General features: G+C 44.8%; 1 protein-coding gene across 5 annotated transcripts in view; it reads right to left on the bottom strand.

Annotated features, from left to right (window-relative positions):
* Positions 1-4,490, bottom strand: part of TNKS1BP1 (tankyrase 1 binding protein 1) — a 32,277-nt gene extending 27,787 nt beyond the window's left edge. For 3 of the 5 annotated variants that reach the window (XM_079973201.1, XM_079973202.1, XM_079973203.1), the window contains exon 1: positions 4,326-4,450. In XM_079973201.1, coding sequence (XP_079829327.1) covers positions 4,326-4,406 — 81 coding nt within the window. In that variant the 5' untranslated portion in view covers positions 4,407-4,450. Of the gene's footprint in view, positions 1-3,921; positions 3,942-4,325 lie in introns of those variants that run through there. The other 2 variants (XM_079973204.1, XM_079973205.1) reach the window with 2 other exon arrangements.
* Between the last annotated feature and the right edge of the window lie 9,459 nt (positions 4,491-13,949).

Below are 13,949 nucleotides of genomic sequence, written 5' to 3'. Positions count from 1 at the left end.
AAATGAATGCATGGTCATTTTGCCATGGGTACATATAAAGAAACATGTGCCATGGGTACATATAAAGAAACATGTGTCAGTATATGCTTGTTCCTGTACTAAAGAAACAACAATGTCAATGCAGGAAAATCATCAAGAGTAAAGCAGCCTTCAAAGAGGAAGTGCCTTGGTAAAACACATATGCATACACACAATAAGCTAGTAAACAAAAACCAAAAAGAAAGATAAGCGAGGGTGGTTACTTTTGGCTTCTAAAGTGAGGGGGGGAGGAATATTAAGAAAAAACTGTTTTATATTTAGACACTGACTGACAACCCATCCTATATACATGTCTACTCAGAAGCAACTCCTAGAGTTGAATGGGGCTCACTCTCAGGTAAGCAGGTATAAGATTACAGCCTCAGTCTTGAAATGGAAATTATCACAGTACAATTTCTATTTTCCCAAGAGTGTACTCATGTTATGAGAGACTCCTGAGGAGAGAATTCTTTCACACTTGATCAAAAAAATTAACTTGCAAGACCCATAAGATAAAGTGACATTCCATTTATGATCTTTTCAGATAGTTGCAAAATCTAGTTTCAGCGCCTGGACTTTCTACTCAGCCAGATGGGCGGGGTATAAATAATAAATTTATTATTATTTATTATTATTATTATTATTATTATTATTATTACTACTACTACTACTAACAGAAAGGGGCATATATACCCAAATGGTACTTTCTGCCCCAGCTGCAACAAAACGTATCTTTCCCACATGGGTCTCCACAGCCACAGCAGGCGATGCAACCTTCCAACAACTTGACCTCACCCCCAGAGGCACACTCCTCCATTGTCTCCTGAGACACACGGATGCCAACCAGACTTTAACTTTAATAGTGATGCATTATTAAAGACAATCCATAATTGTTTCAAGAAAGGAACAGAGAGATCAGAAGTAGAAACCGCTTAGGAAGAAGGAAGCACATAATATTACAGCTGAGCTTTGGGCTACCGTGATGAAACAGAGATATGCAGAAAGGCAATTCTTAAAGATCAAGAGTGAGGCAATAGAAGGCAGAGAAGACAGGCAAGTTCACAGTGTAAAGAATAGAAAGGAATATCTAAAGCAAAATAGTTGTTTTTGTCATGTATATAGTTGCACCTCCACAACCCTATGACATAGGATGAAGAAGGCACAGACTTCTAAATGAGTACAACTTGCAACAGAATCCACTCCTGCTGGAACCCCGAGATTTTCAACTGGAATGCCACAGGAAGGAAACCACTCAGAAAGACTATAATAAGGATTTGGTTAAGGTAAAACCAGGGGATGAACAAACAGCAGATACGACGTGGGAGAAAAAGGCACCAATAGGTGTAGGTAAAAAGTACAAAAACCTGAGCCAAGAAAGTAGAACTGAGAAAATACCTAAAGGCGATGGCTTGATATCTACAGAGGCTCTTCTTGTGAAGCATTTATACCTTCAAGACATTATACAAAACTACTCCAGCAGAAGGTATATGAAGAAGAGGAAACTATACAACTCACACCATGGCTGCAATGTTCAAAACTCCCATTGTTCTAGGCGCATTTTGCGACAGGGAATTTCATTAGGGAGAGCAGTTTCTGAGTTCTGGGCGCAGTACTGTGCCTAAGATTTCAGATTAAGACTGCAGAGTGGAAGGAAAGGAGGACCTTTTTCTGCCTCCTCACTTCCAGCTACTCTCTGAAGACTGGATAAGAGACCCTCTTAAGAATATTAGGGGGGTGGGCAGGGGAAGGACTAGACCATGTGAAAAATGAACATAATATTTTAGCTGCAGTTCATTCATTTTCAGCTTTGTATTCTTGTTATAAAAAAGTGTGCCTAGACATTCCGTTGTTGCACCATAACCTAGGTTTAAGGTGCCATTTAGCTCCTAACTTTCATATCTCAGTTTCTAACACTGCATGGCTGGACTACGCATCAATGACTACTCTCCCAACATACTATGAATTCAAATCAAGTTGGGCTATAATTTTGTTCCTCTAGAACTGTGCATCATGAACAAAAGAGTCTCTAATGCCACAGGTGGGTTTAGATCTGGGACCTCAATAAGATTCTTCTCTACATTAGCCCCTCTACCCAGTATAAATAAAAGTTGCTTACTTATTTATTCTTTAGAATCCAGACAGCAAGTCTCCCAAATGGCTGCATTCCCATTCCCAGCCCATGCCAGGATCATACTACTTTCTTAAAATGCTGGTTTGTAGTCATTTTTTAAAGCTTCCAACAACTTCAACTGTAAGCACAAATGTTTCATGTTTCAGTTGAAGTAGCACTATTTCCTCATATGGATAACCAGATTCCCAGCACTGATGCAATAGGACTGCGGAGGTGATGGTAAAGCCTTTGAATTGCATTTACAAGAAGGTGAAACTTGGCAACAACAACAAAAATCAGTTAAACTGCTTTCTTCCGCCATAGAACATCAGAAACAATGGTGTCAAGGGAGCTCTTATGGGAAAAGAGCTAAGCAAGTAAAGGTATCTAAGAAGCAATGGTAGGTGCTCTAGTGGGGGGTGGAGAGTAATATGGGTGCAACTTTCCCCACCCGCTCTCTCTTCTGAAGGTGCTGCATTGTGCAGGGACTACCTATTATGCAATTAGCACTGAATCAGACTACTACTTGCATAGCTTTTCATCAGCACTTGCATTATGATAGTTTGCAGTCGAAGGAATGAATAAGTAAAAAGACAGCACACGCTTACTACAATGTAATTCAAGGGATCCCAGCTGCCATAGTGATCTACTAAATGCATCCAGACAAATCCCTTGCCATCTTTGGGCTATTGTTTCCCATGCCACCCTGCCTTTTCAGCCTATAAGACCCTTGCAGCAATCATTGTCTGCCACTTTGTCTGCACAGTCCACATATGAAGGGGACATTAATCTCAGCATGTCCATAGAATGTACACATACCATGTTAATAAAAAATAATGGATAGGAAACAGTCACAGAAAGATAATAAAAAGGAGGCTCTTCCTCAAGGAGCAGCGGTAGAAAAGAACGGCACCAGGAACAGATGTATTTAGGTAAACTTGGCCCTTTGTGAAACAAAACTGGCTTATTACAAGGCACAGATTATGAATTTATTCTAAAAATGTATTGCTCCCTATTTCCAAACAGAGAAGATCAAAGAAAGAATCCTAAATGGAAACCAGGGCAGATAGGAAAGAGGTTATCACAGCAATTGGAAAGGGGGCCACTAGATTAGTAGTTAATGGGCTAAGAAACTCATAATTCTATTAGGGGGAAGAATTGTGCAGAAATACAGGAAACAGAAGGCATGTGGGAGAATGTTGACACGTGATTAAAGTACAAGAGAGGGGTGGATTTCTCCCAACAGAGAATAAGTTTCATTGTAAACAATAATCAACAACCAACACTCACAAATGGCAGAATTTTAAAAGCCAGTTTAGACAGTCCTCATAGCCCAGTTCAGACCACTATTTTCACACGCAACAAGGAAATATCATGAAAGAAGTTGGGAGCTCAGCAAGCATGAGGCAGTGTTTTGTGGTGCCGAAATGGGTACAAGGAGAGGTCACAGGGTGTACTTCAGGTTCATAAAGCCTGTGTGCAGTAACTGGTTTTCAGCAAGATTTAAAGGGAGCTAAGTATTTCTAAGTTGGGTGTTCTTGGAATCACAGCCAAGAAAGGGAGGGAGTGGTGAGAGGCAGAACTGCGGGAAACTCCAGCCAAAAGGGGGTGGAGAGCAGCTTCAGGACGCATTAAGCAGAAAGCATACAAAGAAGGCGAGCAGGGGTGCCAGTTAGCAGAAGCGAGGAAGCAGGGAGACGGCCCGAGGACAGTTACCCCTGGCCAGTGTAAATGACAGCCCCGCTTACAGCAGAGAAGGCATACAAGCTACCTTTAAGAGCATATGGGCATACCATATGGTCCTAATTGGCCTTCCCTCTACGACCAATCCGCCATCCCCGCTCCTTAGACCATCCTGCAGTCGGGTCTCCAGGCCAGGCCTTCCACAATCCCTGCAGCAGCGAAGGGGCTACAAAGAACAATTGCTGCCCCGGCCACCATGACTCGCCTCGACTCAATCCCGGGCAAGGGGCTGAGCCGAAGACGACCCACCCGCACGCGGATCCACAGCTCCCCCGATCTACCGATTTGGGGGGCGAGGGGGGGCACCTGGCCCTCCTCCCCCTAAGCTCTTTTCCCCAGGGCCCTCCGACGCCACCTCCTTATCCTCGCGGTCCGTTTCCTTCGCACGCCTCCCCCCGCACGCATCTCCCCCCCCCCACCAGCGACCCCCAGGAGGATCTCCTGCCAGCCCCACCTCGGGATGTGGGCGAAAATGCACAGCCCTCCCCGCTGGCGTAGGCTCCCTTACCAAGCTCGGCGATCTACGGCCCGACATAGGCGCAGCAGATCTTCGCACTGTGCATATTCATGACGTTCGAATCAAGGCCAGGCTCGCCCCGCCCACTTCGATGCATATTCATGAGGCATGCAAATACAGAGCCACCCACCCCCACGTGTCACATTCCCGAGACTTGCAGGGACTCCAACGAGGCTGGGCTTGCAAGGAAGCTTCGGCTTACACATTTTATGAGAACCTCGCTGCCTCCGCCTTTTTAAGGGGAAAAAAGGAGGTTTACGAGCACGGCCAAAGGGCGGGGCTTTGGAGAAACCCCACCCCACTCTCCAGCTCACAGCCCCCCCCCCACTGGCATGTGAAATATTTCTCCATTGTTAATTTTTATTTTTTTTTCTGCAACCCATCCCGGACTCACAAGGAGCTTGGAGTCATGTGGTTTTTATGTACACACAATAAACAATTGCTTTTCATTCTTGTTGTTGGTTTCCTTTGTTTTGGGTTTGGCCGAGGATCAAAACTTTAAAGAAGTCCCTGCAGGCGCGGGATCCGCACCTCCCTTAACTTTCTCCTACTTTTCCCACGCGTTGCAAGTGATGAGCTAATTAACAGCACTACTCCGGTCACGAAGAGCCGGACACGAGTAAACGACTAAACAACAACCAACTCCGGAGTCGAGGTGAGCCTCTCGACCCCTGTGCCTGTAATGTACTCCGAAACTGAAGCCCCACCCCGAGGGAAGCTTTGCAGGGAAGGGCTGAGCCGCGTGGCTGCTGTGTTACACATAAAACGATCAGCAGTATCATCACGCCTTCTTACTAGGGAGATACTTCTAGATCAGATTATGGCAACCAGATTACGGAACTCCCTCCTGCAAAAGGTGAAGTCCGCCGCCCCCCCTCTTGTGGCACTTTTTCTTCCTTTTTTTTTTAATTCCACCTCGTCTTGAGGCTGCAATCCTACACTTAACCCCCATGGAAGTGGGGGCTTTCTTCTGACTAGACATAGATAGGATCATAGAATCGTAGAGTTGGAAGAGACCACAAGGGCCATCGAGTCCAACCCCCTGCCAAGCAGACAACACCATCAGAGCACTCCTGACATATGGTTGTCAAGCCTCTGCTTAAAGACCTCCAAAGAAGGAGACTCCACCACACTCCTTGGCAGCAAATTCCACTGTCAAACAGCTCTTACTGTCAGGAAGTTCTTCCTAATGTTTAGGTGGAATCTTCTTTCTTGTAGTTTGGATCCATTGCTCCGTGTCCGCTTCTCTGGAGCAGCAGAAAACAACCTTTCTCCCTCCTCTATGTGCCATCCTTTTATATATTTGAACATGGCTATCATATCACCCCTTAACCTCCTCTTTTCCAGGCTAAACATGCCAAGCTCCCTTAGCCGTTCCTCATAAGGCATTGTTTCCAGGCCTTTGACCATTTTGGACTGAGCTGCAAGCGATGTATTTTTAAACTGACCCACTTAGAATCCTGGAACTATAGAGTTGTACGGAATTTCGTCTAGTTCCAAGTTAACCCCCTGCAATGCAGGGGTCCCAGCTAAAGCAGTCCTGACAGATGGCCACCCAACCTCTGTTTAGTAAACTTCAATGAAGGATAGTCCATCTCTTCCCAAGATAGTGTGTTCCTCTTACCACCAGAAAGATCTTGTTTAGGCGGAATCTCCTTCCTTTTAATCTGGATCCATTGACTCACATCCTACCCTCTGGAGCAGCAGAAATAAGCTGGCTGCATCTACCATGTGACAGCCAGTCAGATCTTTGAAGGTGGCTATCATATCGCCTCTCAGTCTTTTCTTCTCCAGGCTAAACATACCCAACTCCCTCAACCATTTCTCATGGAGCTTGGCTTACAGATCCTTGATCCTCTTGGTGGCCTCCTCTGCCCACATTCCAGCTTGTCAACATCCTTCCTAAATTGTGGTGCCCAGAACTGGACACAGTACTCCTGGTGTGGTCTGACCAAGATAGAATATTAATAATAATAATAATAATAATAATAATAATAATACCCTGCCCATCTGGCTGGGTTTCCCCAGCCACTCTGGGCGGCTTCCAACCAAATATTAAAATACAGCAATACATCAAACATTAAAAGCTTCCCTAAACAGGGCTGCCTTCAGATGTCTTCTAAAAGTTTGGTAGTTGTTGTTCTCTTTGACATCTGGTGGGAGGGCGTTCCACAGGGCAGGTGCCACTACTGAGAAGGCCTTCTGCCTGGTTCCCTGTAACTTGGCTTCTCACAGTGAGGGAACCGCCAGAAGGCCCTTGGCGCTGGACGTCAGTGTCCGGGCAGAATGATGGAGGTGGAGATGCTCCTTCAGGTATACAGGACTGAGGCCATTTAGGGCTTTAAAGCTTTAAAGCACCAACACTTTGAATTGTGCTCGGAAACGTACTGGGAACCAATGTAGGTCTTTCAAGACCAGTGTTATGTGGTCTTGGCGGCCGCTCCCAATCACCAGTCTAGCTGCCGCATTCTGGATTAGTTGTAGTTTCCAGGTCACCTTCAAAGGTAGCCCCACGTAGAGCACATTGCAGTAGTCCAAGTGGGAGATAACCAGAGCATGCACTACTCTGGCAAGGCAGTCTGTGGGCAGGTAGGGTCTCAGCCTACGTACCAGATGGAGCTGGTAAACAGCTGCCCTGGACACAGAATTGCCATGTGCCTCCATGGACAGCTGTGAGTCCAAAATGACTCCCATGCTGCGCACCTGGTCCTTCAAGGGCAGTTACCCCATTCAGGACCAGGGAGTCCTTCACACTTGCCCACCTCCTGTCTATTACTTCCTTTGAACTGGACACTGTACTTCTGTTGATACAGCCAGGGTTTTTTTTTGCTGCTACATCACACCATTCACTCATGTTAAGCTTGTGGTCTTTCTTTATGTTTAGCTTGTTGTTTGTGGCCCAGGTATTTGTTAGGTACAGTACTTAAATGACTGGGGCACAGAATGGTGGCACGCATTTGTATGTTTATGCATGGAAATTTTGGGTGATTTTCAGAGGTGATGGTGGAAGACCTCTGGCTCTTGGTCCTCAGGTTTACTGTGAGTTAATGAGGTACCAACAAGATTTTATGGGCCTAGTACACTGTATAGTACTCTGCAAAATAAGATGGAAAGTTGCTGTGGTCTCCCCAGCACTGCACTTTGCAATGGGTCCAACTACCCTGAAAGCAATGTTTAAAAGTTTTTTTTAAGAGGAGCAGAAGATCCAGGGCCCTGAGCCACTGCCACCCTACCTCCCTGTTTTGCTCCTCTAATGCTGCTGCTTTAATATTTTCCAGATTCCCACTCCGAAGGAGCCTGAGAGGGTGGTGACAATGAAAAGGGCCTTTGCAGTTGTGGCTCTCCAGCTGTAAAATGCTCTCCCTAGCAAGGTCCACCTGGCACCTTCTCAGACATCTTTTTGGCACCAACTAAAGACTTACCTGTGAGTTGTAGGTTTTTCTGGATTTATCAGTGTATGGATTTGTTAATGGCACAGTAATGTATTTATGTTTGTTCTTAACTGTGTCGTAAGTCACCCAAATACGTTTATGTAACAAGCACGTTAACAAGTATAATAAAAAATATTATTTATGTCATTATTTTATGGTAGTTTTGTATTAAAACTAGAGGCCACTTTACAGACTCTCTGTGGAGAAATTTTCTAAAATAAATAAACAAATTCATGGCAAGGGTGCATTTGGGATACTGTTTACAGTTGTGATTATCCCTTCTGCAAAATTAGAGCCTGTAGCTGGAAAAAGAAAAGGCTAATACAGATGATAACAGGGGGCAAATGGCTGCTGTGGTGCCTTCCCTAGGTGGAAAGGGTAAATGGGTATTTTTGGTTTAGAAATAAGAAAAGGGACAGGACTGAGATCTATCTGAAACAATTAAGCTTGGCTTGTAGAAAGTGGGTAGAAATATTCAGTTTCCTTTTTTCTGGGGTAGCTCAGTTAGTAGGACATGAAATTCTTAATCTCTGGGTTGTGGGTTCAAGTCCTACATTGGGCAGAAGATTCCTGCATTGCAGGGAGTTGGGCTAAATGACCCTCATGGTCCCTTCCAACTCTACAATTCTGTGATTTTTGTTTATTTATTTATGCATATTTATAACATAACAAAGTACAGTGGTACCTCGGTTACATATGCTTCATGTTACATACGCTTCAGGTTACAGACTCCACTAACCTGGAAATAGTACCTTGGGTTAAGAACTTTGCTTCAGGATGAGAACAGAAATCGTGCAGTGGTGGTGCGGCAGCAGCAGGAGGCCCCATTAGCTAAAGTGGTACCTCAGGTTAAGAACAGTTTCAGCTTAAGAACGGACCACCAGAATGAATTAAGTTCTTAACCTGAGGTACCACTGTATAATGACATGAAGTAAAAAGAGATCTTCATCCAAACATAGGAACAAATTTCCATACTAAAGTCAAACATAATAAATTAATATCACAATATTCCTCTCTGGAACTTGGGGCCACTCAAAAGCACAACCACAGAGTCAGGAAAGCAAAAGAATACTTCATCCCAGAATGCATAATTAATTTTATGGCAGTTGCTGCCGCAGGATGGGGTGATAGCCAAAACCTTAGATGGCTTTAAAAGGGGATCCAGTAAATCTGTGGGTAGATTGGTTAATTAGTAGGCACAACAGTTAAATGGAACCTCTATGCTCATAAGCAGTATACTTTTGAAGGTTAAGTGGTACAGGACAGACAGTAGGGATTGGCTATTACTTTCAGGGTCTCCTTGTGGGCTTCTCAGAAGCATGTGGCTGGCCAGTGCATCAAACAGCCTGCTAGAACCTGCATACTCTTGGCTCTGATACAGCAGAGCTCTTAGGAAATCAAACACACTACAGAGACGTGTCTTTATTACTGGTTCATTGTATTTCATGGGTCAGCCCCAGTTCAAGCAGGATGGTGGGGTGAGCATTTCCGTTTTAGTAGATCACATACATGCTGCCCAAACATCCCCAGCTTACTGACATGTTGACAGTGCCACAGGAAAGGGAAAAGGACCAAATCCTTTATTGTCAGTCTCAAAAGACAGAAACGTATCCTTGGGCTCAGTCACAACCATGAACCCTAGGTGGCCAACATGATGTTCTCCAATCATTGGTGGTCTACAACTCTCCCCTTGGAGGTCATCCATCAGGGTGACCAAGGCAGATTCAGTCCCAAACCTGGTCTGAACCCAGATTAGAATGGGTCTGTATCAGTGGTTCCCATTTGGTGGTTAGCAGACCATGGGCGGGGGGGTCCATGTAACCCACTCAAGAGGTCCGTGGCACCATTCTCATAATAAAAACTACCATAGAGATATCAAAATTTTCAAAAGAAACAGCGAGTCTGCAGCACTTAGCTAATTGGAAACCACTGGTCTAAACAATCAGTTTCCTCCAGGAATGTCTGCAGCTGTGTCCCTTCTTAGGTACCTTGTCCCAAAGCGGGTAAATGTAACAGGAGAGTAATTACTGTTGCATGCTAGTAATCTCTGAGCAGTGCAAGATTCCAGGGGTTCCAGGCACTTGTGCAGAGTTGGCGTTCCCTTTTGGAAAGAGGCACAGCAGAGACTGTGGTGTCCTTATGATATGTGATTTATTTACACATGCATACAACCTGAGTCTGCGATGGAGGAGCACACAGCATTAACACCCCAAAGCATCCTCCTGTTTCCTCCATAGCCGCAGCCTTGGATTCCAGCCGACATCAAGCCTGGAGCTCTCTCTTTCTCTTCCCTCTTCCTCTCTCTGCCTTTCCAGCCTCACGCTTTGGCATCCAGCATCTAGTTCATTTCACTCAGCTCTCAACTCTGGCCTTTTGTCTTTGTAACTTACCAGGGAGCCCACCCATTTGTCCTCTGGCACAGAGCCACTCCTTTGTTCCCTTAAGGACTTATACTTATCAGGCCATTGCCAGGCAGGCCTGGCTATTCCAGAAATTGAATCCTTGCTGGCTCCAGGAATTGGATGAATCCTGCATTCAGCCTACTTCCTTCCCCCCCCCCCCCCGAAATGGTCACAGGCAAGATTTACCTCGCCTGGGCCGGTTCACTCCAGCAGAGATCCCTCCATGGGCCAGATTGTGAGTACCCGTGCCCACAATTTCTGGCACTGCTGAAGCGAGTCCCCACGCCATGCTATGCCGGTTTAGCGCAGTGCGCGGGGACTCGCCAAGTGCGCGGTTTGGGGGTGGCTCGTGGTCCGGTTAAACTATCCCCGTGGGCCACTTATGGCCCATGGGCCTTAGGTTACTGACCCCTAGGTCACACTATCACCTCCTTCAAGGCAGCTAGCACCTCGCCCAGTAACACATTCATCTTGGCCTGAACCCACCCAGCTAGCTTTAGGCAGCCATGAGGGGCAAGGGCCAAGAGGACACAACTGGATGCATACTCGCAAGCACCTTCCCAACAACATCAGGCTGCAAAAACTGGAACTGATCACACAAAACACCACTTGATGGGGCACTGGAAACCTGCATCACATCTTTGAAGTTTCCCAATTGGCCAGACTAGGTAAATCTAAAATGAGCACATGATATCTATATGGAAATCTTCTGCTGATTCAACTGTAGATCTATTTGGGATTATATTTTTTTGAACATGCAGACTTCCTTAAGTGACTCCTTCATGGCTGAAAGTTGCATTGCCACCGATATTTCACAATCCTTCGCAGCAACATTAACCATAAAACATGCTTTAAATCAGTTTGAATACAAAGGTAACGGGGAATTATCAGTAGAAAATTGTATTTCCCACTCTAGATTATATATGCTCCTGCATAGGTTATTTTATTGGGTAAGTTTTAAAATTATTATTTTGGCCACTAGATGGGGACTTAAGACAGGTAATAGTCACACTCATCTAGAATATTAAGGTATTAGCAATTAGGAATCCTCAGCACTCTTGCTGGCTGGGTCTTTTAGTTATTTATTCTCTCACACTCCCACAGCATGGAAGGTTAATGAGGAACAGAAAGGACATATTTTTGAGCCATATATAAGTCTAAAAGACAGTCTTTCCCTTAAAATAGTTAGAGATTCTAAACCATTCACAGTCATTGCTGCAAATGTGGAAAGACGCTGAGGTATCAGGAAGAAAGGTAGAGGATCTTCTGACACCCAAGTTTTTATCTTAAACAGAGTATTTGAATTCTCTCTTTTGAAAGCAGGCACAGCTATATTCTAAATCAGCAGTCAATTCTCTCATGCTCAGAGTGCATGAAAGCTACCTCACCTCTAGATAACCATCAATCATCTCATCTGAATTCAGAACAAGGTTAGGGTGGGACTAATCAATTTACATGCCCCTTCAGAAACAGGCCCACATTATTAAGGCTGAAATGGGTAACCCGTTGTTTAATGATAATACCTAGTAGACCTAGAAGTGAAGCATTATCTATCCTGTGCATCCTCTTTCCCCCAGGGTTTTGGGTTTATAAATGAGATACAACCTTACAATGCTTCTTGGGGATGAATAAAGACTGAGACTCTCACAAAAAAAGCAGACAAATCCCCAGAAGAACAGCTGTGCAGTGGCCAAAGCAGCACCCAAAAAATTGTGTCATGAGCTTCTATACACAACAATCTACTTCATCCATAATCCATCCATTCCCCCCCCACCCCACTATCTTTTATTCTTGGGCTACAAATCCTATACAACTTTAGGACAGTAATTCCATTGAAAACCACAACTTATTTGCAAGTACAGGACTACAGGACTGCATTAAAGGTAAAGGTAAAGGGACCCCTGACCATTAGGTCCATGTGGCCAGCATGACTAAGCCGCTTCTGGCAAACAAGAGCAGTGCACGAAAACGCCGTTTACCTTCCCGCCAGAGCGGTACCTATTTATCTACTTTGACGTGCTTTCAAACTGCTAGGTTGGCAGGAGCAGGGACTGAGCAACAGGAGCTCACCCCGTCGCGGGGATTCGAACTGCCGACCTTCTGACCGGCAAGTCCTAGGCTCTGTGGTTTAACCCACAGCGCCACCCACAACCCTTCTCCCACATATATACCACCTCCCTAAAATCTTTAATTCCTATTTGCCGGGGAAGTATTAGAAATATCAGAGCCCTATCCTTTATTTCATCTGGTCAATGCCTAATTAGCCAACACTCACAAAGGCAAGATAAACTAGTTAACTCCTACCATGGAAGCTGCTGTCCAGCAAAAACACAGAAAACAGGAAGACCATCGGATAAAAGGGCTGCTAGGACCACAGAATAGGAGGCTGGCCATTTGCTTGCCAACCTCAGCTGTTCAGTCAAAAGAGCAGCATGAGGCAAGATACTACAGTTGCAGGGTAGCCTGCAGGTAGATGAAACCGGCCCCCCATTTATTCTTGGCAGCCTATGCACATTTCCAGTAAATGACTTGTATAAGCTTGGCCAAAGCAAACACAAGGACCTCAGGAATTTTACATTTTGTGTTGGTTCCAAGTGTGCAAATAGGAATTTGCTGCTGGCTTTAATTGCAAACTTACTTACAAACCCTTTGGAGCACTCCTGCGCTCAATTCCTAGCACAAGCAGGAGATAGATTCTTCCGTACCAGGTCTCAGTAAAACAATTCAGTGCTTATTCAATTATCCCAAAGCAGAAAATGCTGTCTGACTCACAGGTGATTGCAAGACAGCTCTCCAAAAGGTTCCCACAGCCATTTTAATGGATGGCAGAGGACCAGTAATCCACACTAATTGGATCATGGTTCAGTCCCCTAGCTCAAATTAACTGTCCTTTCAGGAAAAAGAACTTCAGGCTGCTTTAACAGTAATGGAGCTAGATAGAAAATCCACCTTGCTACTAATTGCCACCTAGCAGTTAAATTTGCAAAAGCTGATGGGGTAGAGAGAACTAGAGTAGTGAAGTGGGAAAGTAAAAGCTCGACTTTTTAGTGAGAAGGGGGCAAGAGCTATATCCTTTGGGAAGGATTGAAATCACATAGTGCTCCAAATGATCAAACCAGTGAAAATGATAGGTTGAAAGCTCAACTAGATATGACTGTGGCAGGTGTGTCATGCTTGATATGGCATTCTCCTTAATCATGTACAGGCCATGGGACTATTTGAAAAGCCAAAGAAGCATGTGCATGAGAGGAGCTGGAAATCCTCTTTCCCCACTAGACCGTGGCTTACCCTGTCTGTAGCCAATCTTTCTTCTCCACCACTACCCCTCCCAAAAAGTGCTTTCATGCAGCCAAGATCACTTCCAATGTCAGAGAAAAGCAGTCACATAGAGAAGCCACAATAGGCTGAGTGATGGGTGTAGGAGCATTCTGCAGTCCTTACCCACGTATGCCTTTTGGGGTTAAAATCAGACACATTCCTTAGGCAAAACTGGGGGGGGGGGATTCTTTGGTTAAATACATTGAACTGCTACCATCACATCTAGTCTGACCCCTGGTATGGCCTGTTTTTCTCACTGTGGGTTATGATGATTTTAAGTATACATAACTACAGAATGTCTGAATTGGTCAGAATCTCAGGATGAGCACCGAATATAATATTTACTGAATGTTATAAGGAAAGTTGAAAAACACAGCTTCCATCATAGCACCATCATATAAAAACCTATG

Source organism: Podarcis cretensis (genome assembly GCF_951804945.1).
Source record: "Podarcis cretensis genome assembly, chromosome: 1".
In the NCBI taxonomy this organism is placed as follows: domain Eukaryota; kingdom Metazoa; phylum Chordata; class Lepidosauria; order Squamata; family Lacertidae; genus Podarcis; species Podarcis cretensis.
This window is presented reverse-complemented; position numbering and strand designations above follow the sequence as displayed.